Genomic DNA, 14,408 nt, shown 5'->3' with positions numbered 1-14,408 from the left:
ATGTGGGCCCTTAGCTTGAGTTACTCCATAATGCTTTGTTCCCCTTACTGCACATGTGTTAGGGGATGGAATTTTCCATTGTGGCCATGTCTGGGCAAGTCATCTCTGTAACCTGTCTTATCTGTGTGGCTGTGAGCATGTCTTAGGCAAGCTTCCCTAAGTTCCCTTATTTGTGCCTATAGCCTGAAAAATTAGGCTTTTGTTTGAAAGGATTCAACCGAGGCCCCACCTAGCTGCCTGCCTGACCAGTTTCTTCTTTCTCCTCCCAATAGGTTCATGATTTTACCAATTGCATTTAACATATCATGTCAGAATTTTTAAAAACATGAGACTAGTAAATGATGTGATTCAAAAGCAACTCAGATGAACTTCTAAGGAGCTGTAAGACACAAAAATAAAATTTCTCACAGCAATTTTTTCTTACACATTCTTCATATTTTAGGCCATAGACTTATTGTCCTTTCTCCCTTATCCCTATTTCTGCTTTCTATCAGATCCCTTTAATTACTCTCCTGCTATAAAATTTTTGAGGCACTTTTCCTAAGTATGGAAGAGATAAGTTGCTTATCCTCTAAGAAAAAAGTTGGAGTGTGTCTGTGTGTGTGTTCCTATACTGAAATTTCCAGCTCTATCATATCATTCAGTTTGTCATTTTTGTCAAGTAATATATCACGCTATGATGCTCCTTTCTCCCATTACAAGGAAGGGTTAACACATGAGAGATCTATTGTTATTGTTGTTGTTTCCTTGCCAAGTAGTTTCTAAATTTATATTAGCATTTGCAGTTACTGAATTTATATTAGCATTCGAAGGAGCCCAAAGTTTGCTTTTTAGACTTAGTGGCAGGCCAAATGACTTAGTATTTTGAATGCTGTTTTGAAATTATTTGGAAATAATAGATTGCATTGAATACTTCAAATAAGCTTCCCATTTAGGTTATCTTTCTTCCTTTTTTGAAAACCATCTATATTGGACTTCCTGTTATATATTATAGTTACATAACCTGCTTTATTAACTTTTATCAATTTGTATTTTTATTAGTGACTCTTTTATTCTCTCATCTCTTTTGTGTTATTCATCCACCACAAACAACTAGAAAGTTACCTGTCCTGTTGATTCCTATTTCAAAATCTGGCTCACATGGTCTGTTTGTTACCATTTTCACTATAACTCATCTGTTTCAGACCCTGACCATCCCTAAACCAGGCCATTACATCAGTCTCCCATACATTGTTAAGGCCTCTGGTCTTTCCCCCACTTTCTTCATCTTGTTACAAACTAGTATTGCCAGATTTTCTTAGAATACCTCATTGACTTTCTGTTGTCTAAGCAGTGGTTTTTAGCCTGTGGTCTGTGGAATGCTAGATCTCCAGGACCCCCCCGATCTGATAGTTTAAAACTATTTTTTATAGTAGAACTATAAGACTAATTATGGTTATTCAGTCTTGGTTATATGGCAGACATTTTCTGAAAAAAGGAAGACATAAACTTATCACTTCAGGGAAACAACCAAGAGTATTTATTGCTAATGATAAAATTTAAGACTAAAAGCAAAAACTAGAATGTTAGAAAATTTGCATCTGCAACTTTGAGCTTGGCAGCTTCCCAGTAGTACTTGAAGTCTTTTCTGATGAGATCAAAACTTTTCTGAAGATTGATGAATGTGACTTTTTTGATATTATATAATGAAAGCTGTCAATATTTGGAATATCTGCAAATCTGAATGAACCAATATTTTTTAAGTGATCGGTGCATGATGTTTATAAACTCACATACATGGGGTGAAAGATGCACTCAAAGGACAAGGTGGACCAGTGGTTTTTGATGTAACAGAATACGAAAAGTTCATTGATTTGGTTTCAGATTACACATTGTACACTAACTTTTGAAAAGCAACTGCTTGTCAGGTTTGGTATAGTATTAACGAAGAATATTCATAGTTATTTGAAAATATTATTAAAACACTCTTTCCTTTTCCAACTACATATTTGTGAGTCCAGATTTTCTTTGTGTATATCAACCAGAAGAACACAAAGCAATAGATTGAATGTAGAAACAGATATAAAAACCTTGCTGTCTTCTATTCAGCCAGACTTTAAAGAGATTTGCAAAAATATGAGTCGCTCTTTTAATTTTTTTTGAAAACAGTTACATTTCATTAAAAATGTGTTACCTATGTTAACATGCAATAGGAGTGTTATTGTTAAATGAATTCATATTTTTTAAATTTCTCAGTTTTAATTTCTAACATGGTAAATATTGATATAACCCATATAAACCCATATTGATATAACCCATATACTGAAGTCCTCAGTAATTTTAAAGCCTAAAGGAGTCCTGCAATCAAGAAACTGGAGAACTGCTGGTCTACAGAATAATACAGTTTTAAAGAAGTATTTACAAAGAGATCCATTGACTTACCTTTGATTATTTTTAATGTTTCTAAAATTATTTAATTTTTGTAATGAGGCCAGCATTCATTGTCCTTAGTATCCTCATAGGAATGGACAGAGCAAATCCAAAATTGTTTTCAGTTTTGCTATTAAGATTCTTCTGTGTGATTCTAAGTTAGTTATTCTTTTCTCTAGTGAATTTTAGATACTAAAAATAATTGGAAGTCAGAAATTAAAAGTAAGTCACTAGAGCAAAAAATAAGATAGGATTGGCAAGGTGAAATGGGACAAAAATCTGAGCTTGTCCTGGTAACGCGTATAGTCTCAGTATACAGGCCTTGCTTACTTGCTTTTAAACCTTCATTTAGCCCTGGAAATGAGAACATGATATAACATAACCTATATAAGTTAAATATAGGTTATTTTAAAAAGTATAATTTTATTACTTAAAATGCCTTTTAGATAATAGAGAAGTGCTAAAAAGAACAGAAACTATCACTTTTTTTCTTGTTTTTTTTCCCCCCTTGGTATACATTCTTATAAAATGACCAAAAATGGGCATTAGAAAAAGAAGCTGTAAAATATATAGGATGGCTAATAAATCCCTCTGTTTAGACAGACATAATTTTTTTTTTAATATAGAAGCATTGCTCCCTATTTCATTGTTCTCTATTTCTTCTTATCTTTAGCACTAGAGGGGGATGGTTCAGGGTTCCAGAATGTTTTTTTGAGACATTGTCTTGTTTTCACAATACCATGAAGAAATTAGGAAAAGGATTAGGTTGGACAAAGGGAGAATATTAGACAGTGAGGCTTTAAGAGAATTTATTAGGATCTCACAGAAAAGAGAATTTAGATTTTCTTAAATTCAGTGTTGATACAGATTTATATTTTGTCAGGAAACCTGGGTTGTGCTATTAATCAATATCCTGTATTAAAATTTTTATGGACAGGGTTTATCAGTGTTTTCTTGCTAAAGTTAATTTACAGTAAAGCTTACAGTACGCAGTTTAGGTCTCCTATGGCTAACTTATATAATAAAGCTAGTTATTTGAATGACCATAAATTGTCTAATTTTGTCAAAGTTTCTAATTGTTTAGACCACAAAACTATTCATATTTCTACATAAAGTAGATGCATCTCTTTCTGTTGAAGTCGTCTTGGTATTTGACTCTAAAAATAGGCCTGCGTGTGGTAAAATTGTAACCCATATTTTTGTCCAAATCATGTGAAGAAAATTGGTTTTAACATGGCTTTTAAATGTAGGCAAGAATATCCTATATATGTACAAAAGGATTAAGAGTCAGTTTCATTAGAGCTTTTTTGTGATAATTTTGAGATTTTGAAGTCAAAAGAAAACTTTGGAAGAACTGAAGATGCAGTTCTAACATAAAATAATTTAAGATGCTTAGACTACAAGGGGAGGGTTGAGGGTAGGGGAGAGGGGGTTGGTGTAGATTGGAGATGCTACAGATGTAGCATGTAATGCTGTGCATAGTGCGGAGGAGATACAAACAGAAAATAAGGGAAGAAAAGACAAAACAGTGAACTTCTAAGAATTAGTAACATGTCTAACCAAGCCCTAATAACACTGTTGGTTCTTGGACCTTGAATTATCTTTGGGGGGAGTTGATAAACCCCCAAACATGCAGCGCAGTTTAGATAGCCTTAGAGAGGACAGGAAGTTAAACCAGAAGAAACAATGAAGACAATATTGAACACATAAAGGGATTTATAAACAGAGACCTACATAGTTCTATGAAGAGAGACATATAGCAACTGACTTGTTGCTAACGTTCTACAGAACTCCAGCTATAATTATGCATATTTGGTTAATTATAATATAAGACACCTAGGAAATTATTTGCCTTTCCTTGAAGTCAAGCCAGTGCCAGTAATATACCTATCATCCTGTGACAAAAGACAAAAATTCTACAGAAAGCAGTGATAATGAAAAATACTCATATAATAGATATAATGTGCTTTTTTATGATTTACAACTCCCCTGCCCTCATGGGTGTTGGTTTTCTAATCTTTTCAATTTGAGTTTTTACTTTAGCATAATAACTAAGTAATGATAATGCATGTTAAGTAGTCTCTATAGTATATTCCTGAGAAGAATTAGTTCCTCATGCCTGAAGAAGTTTTAATATATATCAAACTGTCATAAAAGCTTTATTTACTGGATCTAATGTGTACTTATAAATTAAAATATGTGCCCAGTTCCAGCAGCCCAAATGAGTAAACATTTTATATCAAAAAAATTGAAAATGACAGAGATGTTAGTAACCACTTGGTATTTTATAAGGAAATGAGACAGTTGGGAATTGCTGAGACATTTTGCTTTAATATCGGGTACCTCCACCTTTAAGAAACATCATGGTAATATATTTAGATATTTTCTAAGAAAATTATTTTCCATGTTTTTAAGATCTTGCCGGCCTCTAGTGGTAATACGACGCTGTTGTTTAAACATTGTCAATTCCTGTGAGTGTAAAGCCATTTGGAAGGCCTAGTCTGCTGATAAATTTACTCTCAGAGTTCTGGGTTAACAGTGTTCTCAAAGTGTACATGTAACATCATCTTTCTCCTAAAGACTAGGGAAGGTGTCTGAGTCACTCTGCTTCTGTATTTTAAACGATACTGGTTAAGCTCTGAAGCAACCTCTCATTATTATAGTTTATATACAGTGGTAATTACTATGTAAAGTTTGCACTAACAGTTCTTCCCAGAGTGTTTCAGCCCTCTTCTCTGAAGGTCGTAGGGCTATTTTTTCCTTATTCTGTATATAATAGTTTTCATTTTCTTAAGAGGAAGCTTTAAATTTACCATTGAGATTCGTGTTTAGGCTCACCTCTTTATTTGATTTGGAAGAATTTTACATTTGAAATACTGGTTTACTAAGCAAGATAATGATTTGTCACTTTTGTTTTTCCCTTTTCTCATGCAGATGTGAAAGGACCACCCACCCACCGTCTGTCTTGTGGTCAGTCACCCTACACCGAGACAACAACGTGGGAGCGGAAGTATTGCATCCTCACAGACAGCCAGTTGGTATTGCTCAACAAGGAGAAGGAGGTGAGATGGATATTATTCAGGAAAGTTAGTTTCCTTTTCTGAGTAAATTCCTGAAATTACCTAGTTTTTGTTTGCATTTTGAAAAGTTGGATTATAAAAATAAAGGCTTGATGAAGACATAGGTAAGTCTAAAAGGCTGCTAATGTCATAAAAATATGTTATCTTCATGAAGGAGTGGGTTTCACAAGATAGGGCTGGATTTTCACTAAGAAACAATGGAAGAGATACTGAGTTAAACTGAGGAGTTTGGAATGGGAAGGGGTTGGATTATATAGGCCTGGCCCTGAAAATGGTCTCGAGGGGCCATTGGGAATTACATCAGTACTTCCTAGCAAAAACAAATGTCATTAATTGGATTAATTGAAAGAGGTTTATTGGAGGGACTATTTGCAGATGTGTGGGCAGCATAAAGGACCTAACTAAGGATGAGGAAGCACCCACAAGCTAGCAGTCGCAGAAAGCAGTTATCACCCTGGGCTTCCAAGGCAAGGGAAGAAAGCGATGTTTCTGGAACCTAGAGAACTGTAGCTGCATGAGAGAGCTGCTTGACAGTTGCTGTGGTTATGCACAAAAGAACACAGTCTCTATACCAAACAAAAATGGCCAGCAGGGAGGAAGTAAGACAGAATAAACACTCCAACTCTTTTCTTCTGCCTTCTGATTTCTTGCCAGTGTCACCTACTGGCCAAATCTAACTCGAAGGCAGAAAAAGATTGCTTTTTGATGTATTCTGTAGAGGTCAGCTTCCTGAAACATGTAACAAGGTCAAGAAGGGCAGAGAGTAGAATAGATCTGGCTAGGTAGACAGAATGTAACCAGGACAGGTGTCTAGTTCTAGGTGTACTTTCTGTTCTTCTAAATTAAAAAACTCTTAAACTTATCACATGCTATTACTATTTTATTCCTCAAACTGTTACAGTTTACAAATCCTTCCACAGCCATCTCATTTATTTGCTTATTGGTGATTAATCAGGTAATTGATATTCTGATTTGGTATGATAAAACTACTCTGTAAAATCATCATAATTCCCAATTTCCACCATATAAAAAAATAAGTGGATATAATATTGACAAAGAAGAGAAATAATGAAAGGGAAGGAGAAGATATGATTCAATGAAGGAGAAAGATTAATTGCCAAAACTATATAAATAACTAGAAAGATGTAGGTAGAATATCCATTCAGTAAGTCACCTTCCAGAAAGGTGAGTTCAAAAGAAGCAAAGAACAGGAAACACATTTCTTAATTCTCCTCTGTGGATCCCTACCTCCCCTTTCTCTTCTCTTGCTCTTCCTTCCTTCCCTGTTCCTTCTCTTACCTATCCCTTCTCTTTCTCAGCATTTTTTAATGTGGTAAAGATAATACCAATAAAACAATTCCAGTTTCTTCTTGTATTTTAATAGGCATTGCTACTTTCAAGAGGCTTGTTAATATGCCTCCACGAAGAACTTGCTCATTCTTTTTCTCTTGCCATTGAAAATATCTTTTACTTTTGTTATCATCTCCCTACCTGTAACCCTTTTCCAGCATTTTAATATTCTTAAATTTAATTTTATTAAAATAACTGAATAAAGGCCAGACTTTTCTAGAACAAGTTGTGTATGTTGCTGTGTTTATATTAAGTAGATAATAAAAATTGGTAAAGTGAATATTAGTATAGAACATTTCTAATTATCCAAACTATTCAAAATCTTCATTTTAACCAAATGTACTGTCAGCAGTCTTTTCTCAGAGCTATTAGTAAGGAGTAATATAAACAAATCATTTGCCATCTTTTTGCCCTTACCTACATTTTATTCAATTTAGTACTGTAAGAGATGAAATAGCTTTAAGTATAGATAGCAGAAAGTCAAGAAGCATGCCTTTTCCAGAACCAAGGTGCAAATTAGTCAATTGAGTTACCTGCGCTTGGGCCACCTTTTGTCTCATAATATAACTGTCCATGATAAATAATTTTCTAAAACAACATCTTATGTCCTTTATCCCTTTTTATACCAGTCATCATGAGTAACCCTAAACACCTGGGTAACCCTCATCCACCACGCTGTATGTACTCTCCCTATGGCTCTGTGTATTCTCTTTTCTGACACTGTCTTCCACTTGTCCTTCCCCGCCTCTTGAAACCCTTTCACTGTGTCCACTGCAATTCCAGGTTCATCATCAGCAAAACCAGCTGTTTCTTCCACCTTTTCTCTGAAGGGGTCCCTTAACTTCTTAATCTTACAAGAACTGAGATCTTCCCTGAGGACACTATCTTCCATAAAGTTTTGTCAGTGGATGGCTGTTTTTCCTCATACCATAATGTCTGTGATAGGTGTCTTCCTCTTTCATGGCTGCTGTCTATTCTCCCCTGTTTTCCCTAAAATGTCCAAACTTTGAGTCTCACATTATAGTTATCTTCTTTTTTTTTTTTTTTTTTTTGAGACGGAGTCTCTCTCTTGTTTCTCAAGCTGGAGTGCAATGGTGCCATCTCGGCTCACTGCAACCTCCGCCTCCTGAGTTCAAGTGATTCTCCTGCCTCAGCCTCCCGAGTAGCTGGGATTACAGGCATCTGTCACCATGCCCAGCTAATTTTTTGTATTTTTAGTAGAGATGTGGTTTCACAATGTTGGCCAGGCTGGTCTCGAACTCCTGACCTCAGGTGATCCACCCGCCTCAGCCTCCCAAAGTGCTGGGATTATAGGCGTGGGCCACCATGCCTGGCCTGTAGTCATCTTCTAACCTTCCTCGTCGTTTTTTGTTGATTCTATCCCCTGGGCCATTATTATCTCCAAGACTACTCCAGTTTTAATTTTTTATGATTCTGATATCCATAGAGAGATTTTTCTTTTGTAACACACTAGCTGTCAGTTCCTTGAACTTTTTCCTCTGTAAGGATCCCACCTTATTGCTACAACTCCTTCATATTCACAATTGTGTGCATATTACTCTTTGACTAATACCTTCTATCTTTCTAGCTCATTTCTTATTTCAGCAATCCTTCAACCCTTCTGAGACCTAGGACCCATTGATCCTGTCACCTTTTCTGGCTTTTATAAAGCCTCTGATGTCCTCTGTCTCCCCTGAGTTCCATGGTCAGTCATTCTCATCACCCCTTTGCATACTGTTTCCTTGCCCTTCCCTTGCTTCATCATACACACTTGGCAAAGGGATAGCTGAAGTGAATCTTACTCTTTATCTAGTCTGCCCAGTATCTATGCAGCTTAATGTATCTGGAGAAAATTACACATACCATGCTGCCTGGTGTTAAACAAATGGCTGCAAACCTCATATCAGCCCATAATGCTGCTTGGCAATCACAAAACATTTTCCCACTTCAGTTACTGTCCCACTCTCCTGGACTAGTGCTTCACATTCTATCTGTGGTAAAGTAGCAGTTTCCTCTCCACCCACCTTGTTGTGATCAATAAAATACAATAAAGTGGATTGTTAAGAAAAAAATGAAAAAAAAAAGTGAAAATATAATCCTACTCCTGGCTATCTACCCAGAGGAAAATAAGTCGTTATATAACAAGGATATACATGTTTACAGCACACATGTTTACAGCAGCACAATTCGCAATTGCAAAAATACGGAACCAGCCCAAATGCCCATCAATCAAGGGGTGGATAAAGAAAATATGGTGTATGTATATACTGTGGGATACTACTCAGCCATAAAAAGGAATGAAATAATAGCATTTGAAGCAAACTGGAAGAAACTGGAGACCATTATTCTATGAAGTAACTCAGGAATGGAGTATGTCCTCACTCATAAGTGGGAGCTGAGCTATGAGGATGCAAAGGAATAAGAATGATAACAATGGACCTTGGGGACTCAGGGGAAAGGGTGGGAGAGAAGTGAGGGATAAAAGACTGCATATTGGGTACCATGCACACTGCTCAGGTAATGAGTGAACCAAAATCTCAGAAATCACCACTAAAAAACTTATCCATGTAACCAAACACCACCCATTCCCCCAAAAACCTTTTGAAATAATAATTAAAAATTTAAAAAATATATAAGACCAAATTTTTATTGGGTTTAACAGACATTAAATCACAATTCAGTTAAGTATGTTCAGCATAATCATAACATAGGAAAAGAAGGAATAGAAGGATAAAAATTGTATATATTCATGGAAACTAGGCTGTACAAACCCACTGATCACACCAAGCATGCTGCTTCTCGGTTTCTGTACTATTTTGTTTATTGTGGACTAGTCACAATTTGCAGATAGCACAGGAGCTTGAACTACACTTTGAGTAACACAGTCCAGAATAATTTCTAAGAAGATGTTTTTCATACCTTCTCCTGTTTCCTCAAACTGCCAATCTCTTTATTATTCCCACCTAGAGCTGATTACTTTGCTTATTACTTCACTGAGAAAATTGGAAAATTCACAAGAGAACTTCTGCACACTCCATTACTGTATCTGCCTAACAGCAACTGTTTCCTTTTACCCTGATTTTACTTTTTAAACTGTGATTGAGCTGTCCACTGTGGTCAGCCCTTCTGCTTGTGTTCATTCCATTATTTCTTGCCTGTTCAAGGATATATCACTAGCAATTCTCCCCTACCATTTTTGAAAAACATTTTAGTTTTTTGCTTTCTATCAGATCATTCCCATCAGCATGGTATTCTTTCTCTCTCTCTTTTTTTTTTTTTTTTTGAGACAGACTTTCACTCTGTCGCCCAGGCTGGAGTGCAATGGTGCAATCTCAGCTCACTGCAATCTCCGCCTCCTGGGTTCAAGCGATTCTCCTGCCTTAGCCTCCTGAGTAGCTGGAATTACAGGCATGCACCACCACGCCCAGCTGGAATTACAGGCATGCACCATGCACAAACCCCATCTAGAGATGGGGTTTCACCATGTTGGCCAGGCTGGACTCGAACTCCTGACCTCAGGTGATCCACCCGCCTTGGCCTCCCAAAGTGCTGGGATTACAGGTGTGAGCCACTGAGCCCAGCTTTTTTTCTCATCTGAAAAAAATAAAGCCTATATTAACCTCACTTGTACCTCCAGATACCACCCCTTTCTCTTCTCTCCTTTATAACAAAAATTCTCAAAACTTCTATGCTCATTGTCTTTAATTCCTGTTCTCCTTTAAATCTATTTAAGCCAGACTCTTACCCACATCACTGCCAGAATTGTGCTTGTTAAGCTCACTAGTGACCTTCCCATTGTTAAATTCAGTGGTCAGTTCTCAGTTCTCATCTTAATCTGTTAATGGCATTTAGTAGAGTTGATCACTCATTTCTTCTCCTAAGGTCACTTTTCCTATTTGGCTTCCATGACACTGTGTTCTTTTTCTTTCCTGCCTCTCTGGAAGTTTCTTTTGAGTCATCTTTACAGATTTCTCTTCTTCTCTTCAAATCTTAACATGGAAGCGCCATGGGACCTTATTTCCTTAGGGATCTCATCTCATTTATAGTCTTGAGACTATAAATGTCCTCTAATGCTGATGATTCCTTATTTTATATCTTAAAACTACATATCACTGTTCTCTCTCTCTTCAAAAGATGGAGTCTCACTATGTTGCCCAAACTGGTCTGTAACTCTTGGGCTCAAGTGATCCTCCCACCTCAGCCTCCCAAAGTGCTGGGATTACAGGCATGAGCCACTGCACCAGGCCATCTCTCTTCTCTAGACTCATATATCCATCTGTGCATTACACATCTCCACTTGGATATGTAAGAGTCATTTTCAACATGCCCCACGCTTCAGCCCTAATCTTCACTTCATGACTTACCATAGGTAAGTTATCTCCATTAATGACAACTCCATCCTTCCAAGTTTCAAAGGCCAAAAGCTTCCCCAATGAGCTACTTTCCAGACATACTGTCTTCATCGTTATTTCATGAGTACATCAGGCATGTTCCTCCCTAAGGCCGTGGTCTTGGCTTTTTCTTCGCATGGAACATTCTTCCCTCTTATATTTACATGGCTCATTTTCTTACCTCCTTCATCTGTTTGCTTACATACCACATACTTAGTAAGGCCAACCCTGACTAACCTATTTTAAATCACTACTGCTCCCCACATCTGTATCCAGAACTTCTGACCTAATTACCTGGCTCTAATATATTTTTTATAGCATTTGCCACCTGCTAAAATGCTACATAATTTATTTATTATGTTTACTGCCTCTCATCTCCTACTGGAATATAAGCTTTTGAGCAAAGATTTTGTCTGTTTTCTTCAAGGATGTATCCACCAGTTCTTAGAACAGTTCCTGATGAAACATAGGAAACTCTCAATAAATATTTGTTGAATGAATGTTGCAAAAGCCAAATTAAAAACTTTTATTTCTGAATGTCTATTTCCTTAATATAAGTTGAATAGAAAATATCTTCTGTCCTTTCTTTCCATGATATATCTACCCAGAACATGTAACTTAATTCTTTATTTTTCTAAAACTAATAAAAAGAAGAGAAAAATAATTGATGCGGTGCTTTTCCACAGTTGAATACATGATTCCATCTTTATTTATTGAGCACCTATCATTATTTGTAGTATTGTGGTCACAAAGATGCAGTTTTGTTGAGAAGTAAAATAAAGTTAAAGCCATTTGGAATTAGACAGCAGTGGTAGTTGCACAACGTTGTGGACGTACTAAATGCTGATGAATTATTCACTTTAAAATAGTAAATTTTATGTTATATAAATTTGGCTTCAGTAAGTTTATTTTTATTTATTTTTTTGTTTGTTTTTTGTTTTTGAGATGGAGTCTTCCTATGTCACCCAGGCTGAAGTGCGGTGGCGTGATCTCGGCTCACTGCAAGCTCCGCCTCCTGGGTTCACGCCATTCTCCTGCCTCAGCCTCCCAAGTAGCTGGGACTACAGGCGCCCGCCACCACGCCCGGCTAATTTTTTTGTATTTTTAGTAGAGACAGGGTTTCGTCGTGTTAGCCAGGATGGTCTCGATCTCCTGACCTCGTGATCCACCTGCCTCAGCCTCCCAAAGTGCTGGGATTATAGGTGTGAGCCACCACACCCAGCCAAGTTTATTTTTTAATTGTAATATAACCATAAGAGATTAACTGAGATATGGCCTAGGATGGATTATAGTATGGAGTGGAGAATGCCAAAAAAGTGTTTTACAGAGAAATTTATGCTTGGACTGTATCTTAAGGGACAAATAAGGGCTCATGAGGAGAAAAAGAAGGGAAGGACATTCTGAGTGTATATAATGATACAAAGTCAAGAAACATATGTCTCTTTGGCAAACTGCAAAATATTCAGAGTTCATGGAACATAGTTTGCAAGAGGAAAAGTGATAGCTAGCAAGAACTAGGTAATGAAGAACCTTGAAAGCTATGATGAGGAATTTGGATTTTATTCGGGAAATGATCTGGACCAGGGAAAGGGTATTTAGCCAGGTAATGACATCATCAGATTTGCTTCTTAGAGAAGTAACTCTGCTGATTATATGGAAAATGAAGTGAAAGGGATTAGAAGCAAATAGATGAGTTACAAGATTGCTGCAGTAGACCAGGTGAGGAATAATGAAGGGATAAATTTACAAAACAGTTTACAAAAACAGTTTAATGCCCTCAGACAGGTGTTTATGTTCTGCCATTATTATATGGGGAAAATTGAATTAAATCTCTAGGAAAAGAAAATGTGAAGCCATTGCTTTACATTGCTTTACTTGAATAAGTTTGATTTTCTGTTAATTTCATTACATGAAAAGATTATAAATCCATTTCTTGTGTAGGGACCAGAATATGCTGTCACCCTTCTACCTTTCACCCACACTTAAGAATTATAAAGAATGTGGGCCGGGCACGGCGGCTCACACCTGGAATCCCAGCACTTTTGGAGGCCGAGGCAGGTGGATCACGAGGTCAGGAGTTCGAGACCAGCCTGACCAATATGGTGAAACCCTGTCTCTACGAAAAATACAAAAATTAGCTGGGCATGGTGTCGGGTGCCTGTAACCCCAGCTACTCGGGAGGCTGAGGCAGGAGAAATCCTTTGAACTCGGGAGGTGGAGGTTGCAGTAAGTTGAGATCGCACCATTGCACTCCAGCCTGGGCGACTGGGCAAGACTTTGTCTCAAAAAAAAAAAAAAAAAAAAAAAAAAAAAAAGAATTATTAAGAATTTAACTCTTAATCCTTGGAATTTTGCATTGAATAATTTAGAATTTCTTAAAATGAGTTTAAGGAATTTCCTGCTAAAATTATCTAAAAAGGTGGTTTTAAACTTTAATTAAATCATCATGGGGGTGTTTATTGCTGTATTAAAAAATTAATTAAAAGGGTTCTGTAAGGATTTAAACTGAATCCTTAGCCAGGCACTGCTGGAATGTGGGAGGATTATATTAGTCTAGTATCACTCATGTATTAAGTCAGCGTGTGGGATCTTTTAATGCTTTCTCTTAACTCTACATGTTTCTTGTCAGAACTGGGGAAAAGTCTGTTTGAGGAGTATACATGGGAAGAGTGTTAAATATTCCAATTACCAATCTGGGAATGTGGCAGAAGGGTAGATTGGGGCAGAATGCTGAAAGAGAAGCTTGCTGGGAGTGTCACCTTGACAAATGACTTATTGGTTCAGTAAACTGCTTCATGCAAATTGTGCCAAATAGATATTGCTTATGTGCTATGAAATATACTTTCTTGCCTGGGTACCAGGAAAGGCCCCAACTGGCTTGATACCAGCCCAGTTCAAAGAGGGCACAGGAGGCCATTTGACTTTCATTTTGCTTGCAAGAGATGAGACCAAGTAAATTTGAGATTAAGGAGTTGAGGGAAATGGTAGAGAAGACAAACATGAATCCCTCAGAGGTACAGCCATTATAAAAATACAAAAGCTGAATTTATGAGTTTATTTCTTTTGGCAATAACAGTCTATTAGGCAGGGTCCATTTGACTCCATTTTTCTTAATGCAAACTCTACTTTCTATATTTAGAATGTTTAAGGCTGGATTCTGGTGTATAGGCAGCAAGGC

The 14,408-nt window shown here is 36.9% G+C and overlaps 1 protein-coding gene across 4 annotated transcripts in view; it reads left to right on the top strand.

Moving 5' to 3' along the window:
* The window catches only part of RASAL2 (RAS protein activator like 2), a 376,611-nt gene that overhangs the window by 179,445 nt on the left and 182,758 nt on the right, over positions 1 to 14,408 (top strand). For all 4 annotated transcript variants that reach the window (XM_003824773.6, XM_034941343.3, XM_034941338.3 and 1 more), the window contains exon 2: positions 5,344 to 5,471. In XM_003824773.6, the coding sequence (XP_003824821.5) occupies positions 5,344 to 5,471 (128 nt within the window). The remainder of the gene's footprint in view (positions 1 to 5,343; positions 5,472 to 14,408) is intronic.

Source organism: Pan paniscus, chromosome 1 (genome assembly GCF_029289425.2).
Source record: "Pan paniscus chromosome 1, NHGRI_mPanPan1-v2.0_pri, whole genome shotgun sequence".
Taxonomy (NCBI): domain Eukaryota; kingdom Metazoa; phylum Chordata; class Mammalia; order Primates; family Hominidae; genus Pan; species Pan paniscus.
Note: the sequence above shows the minus strand (reverse complement) of the source record. Positions and strands in the feature narration are given on the sequence as shown.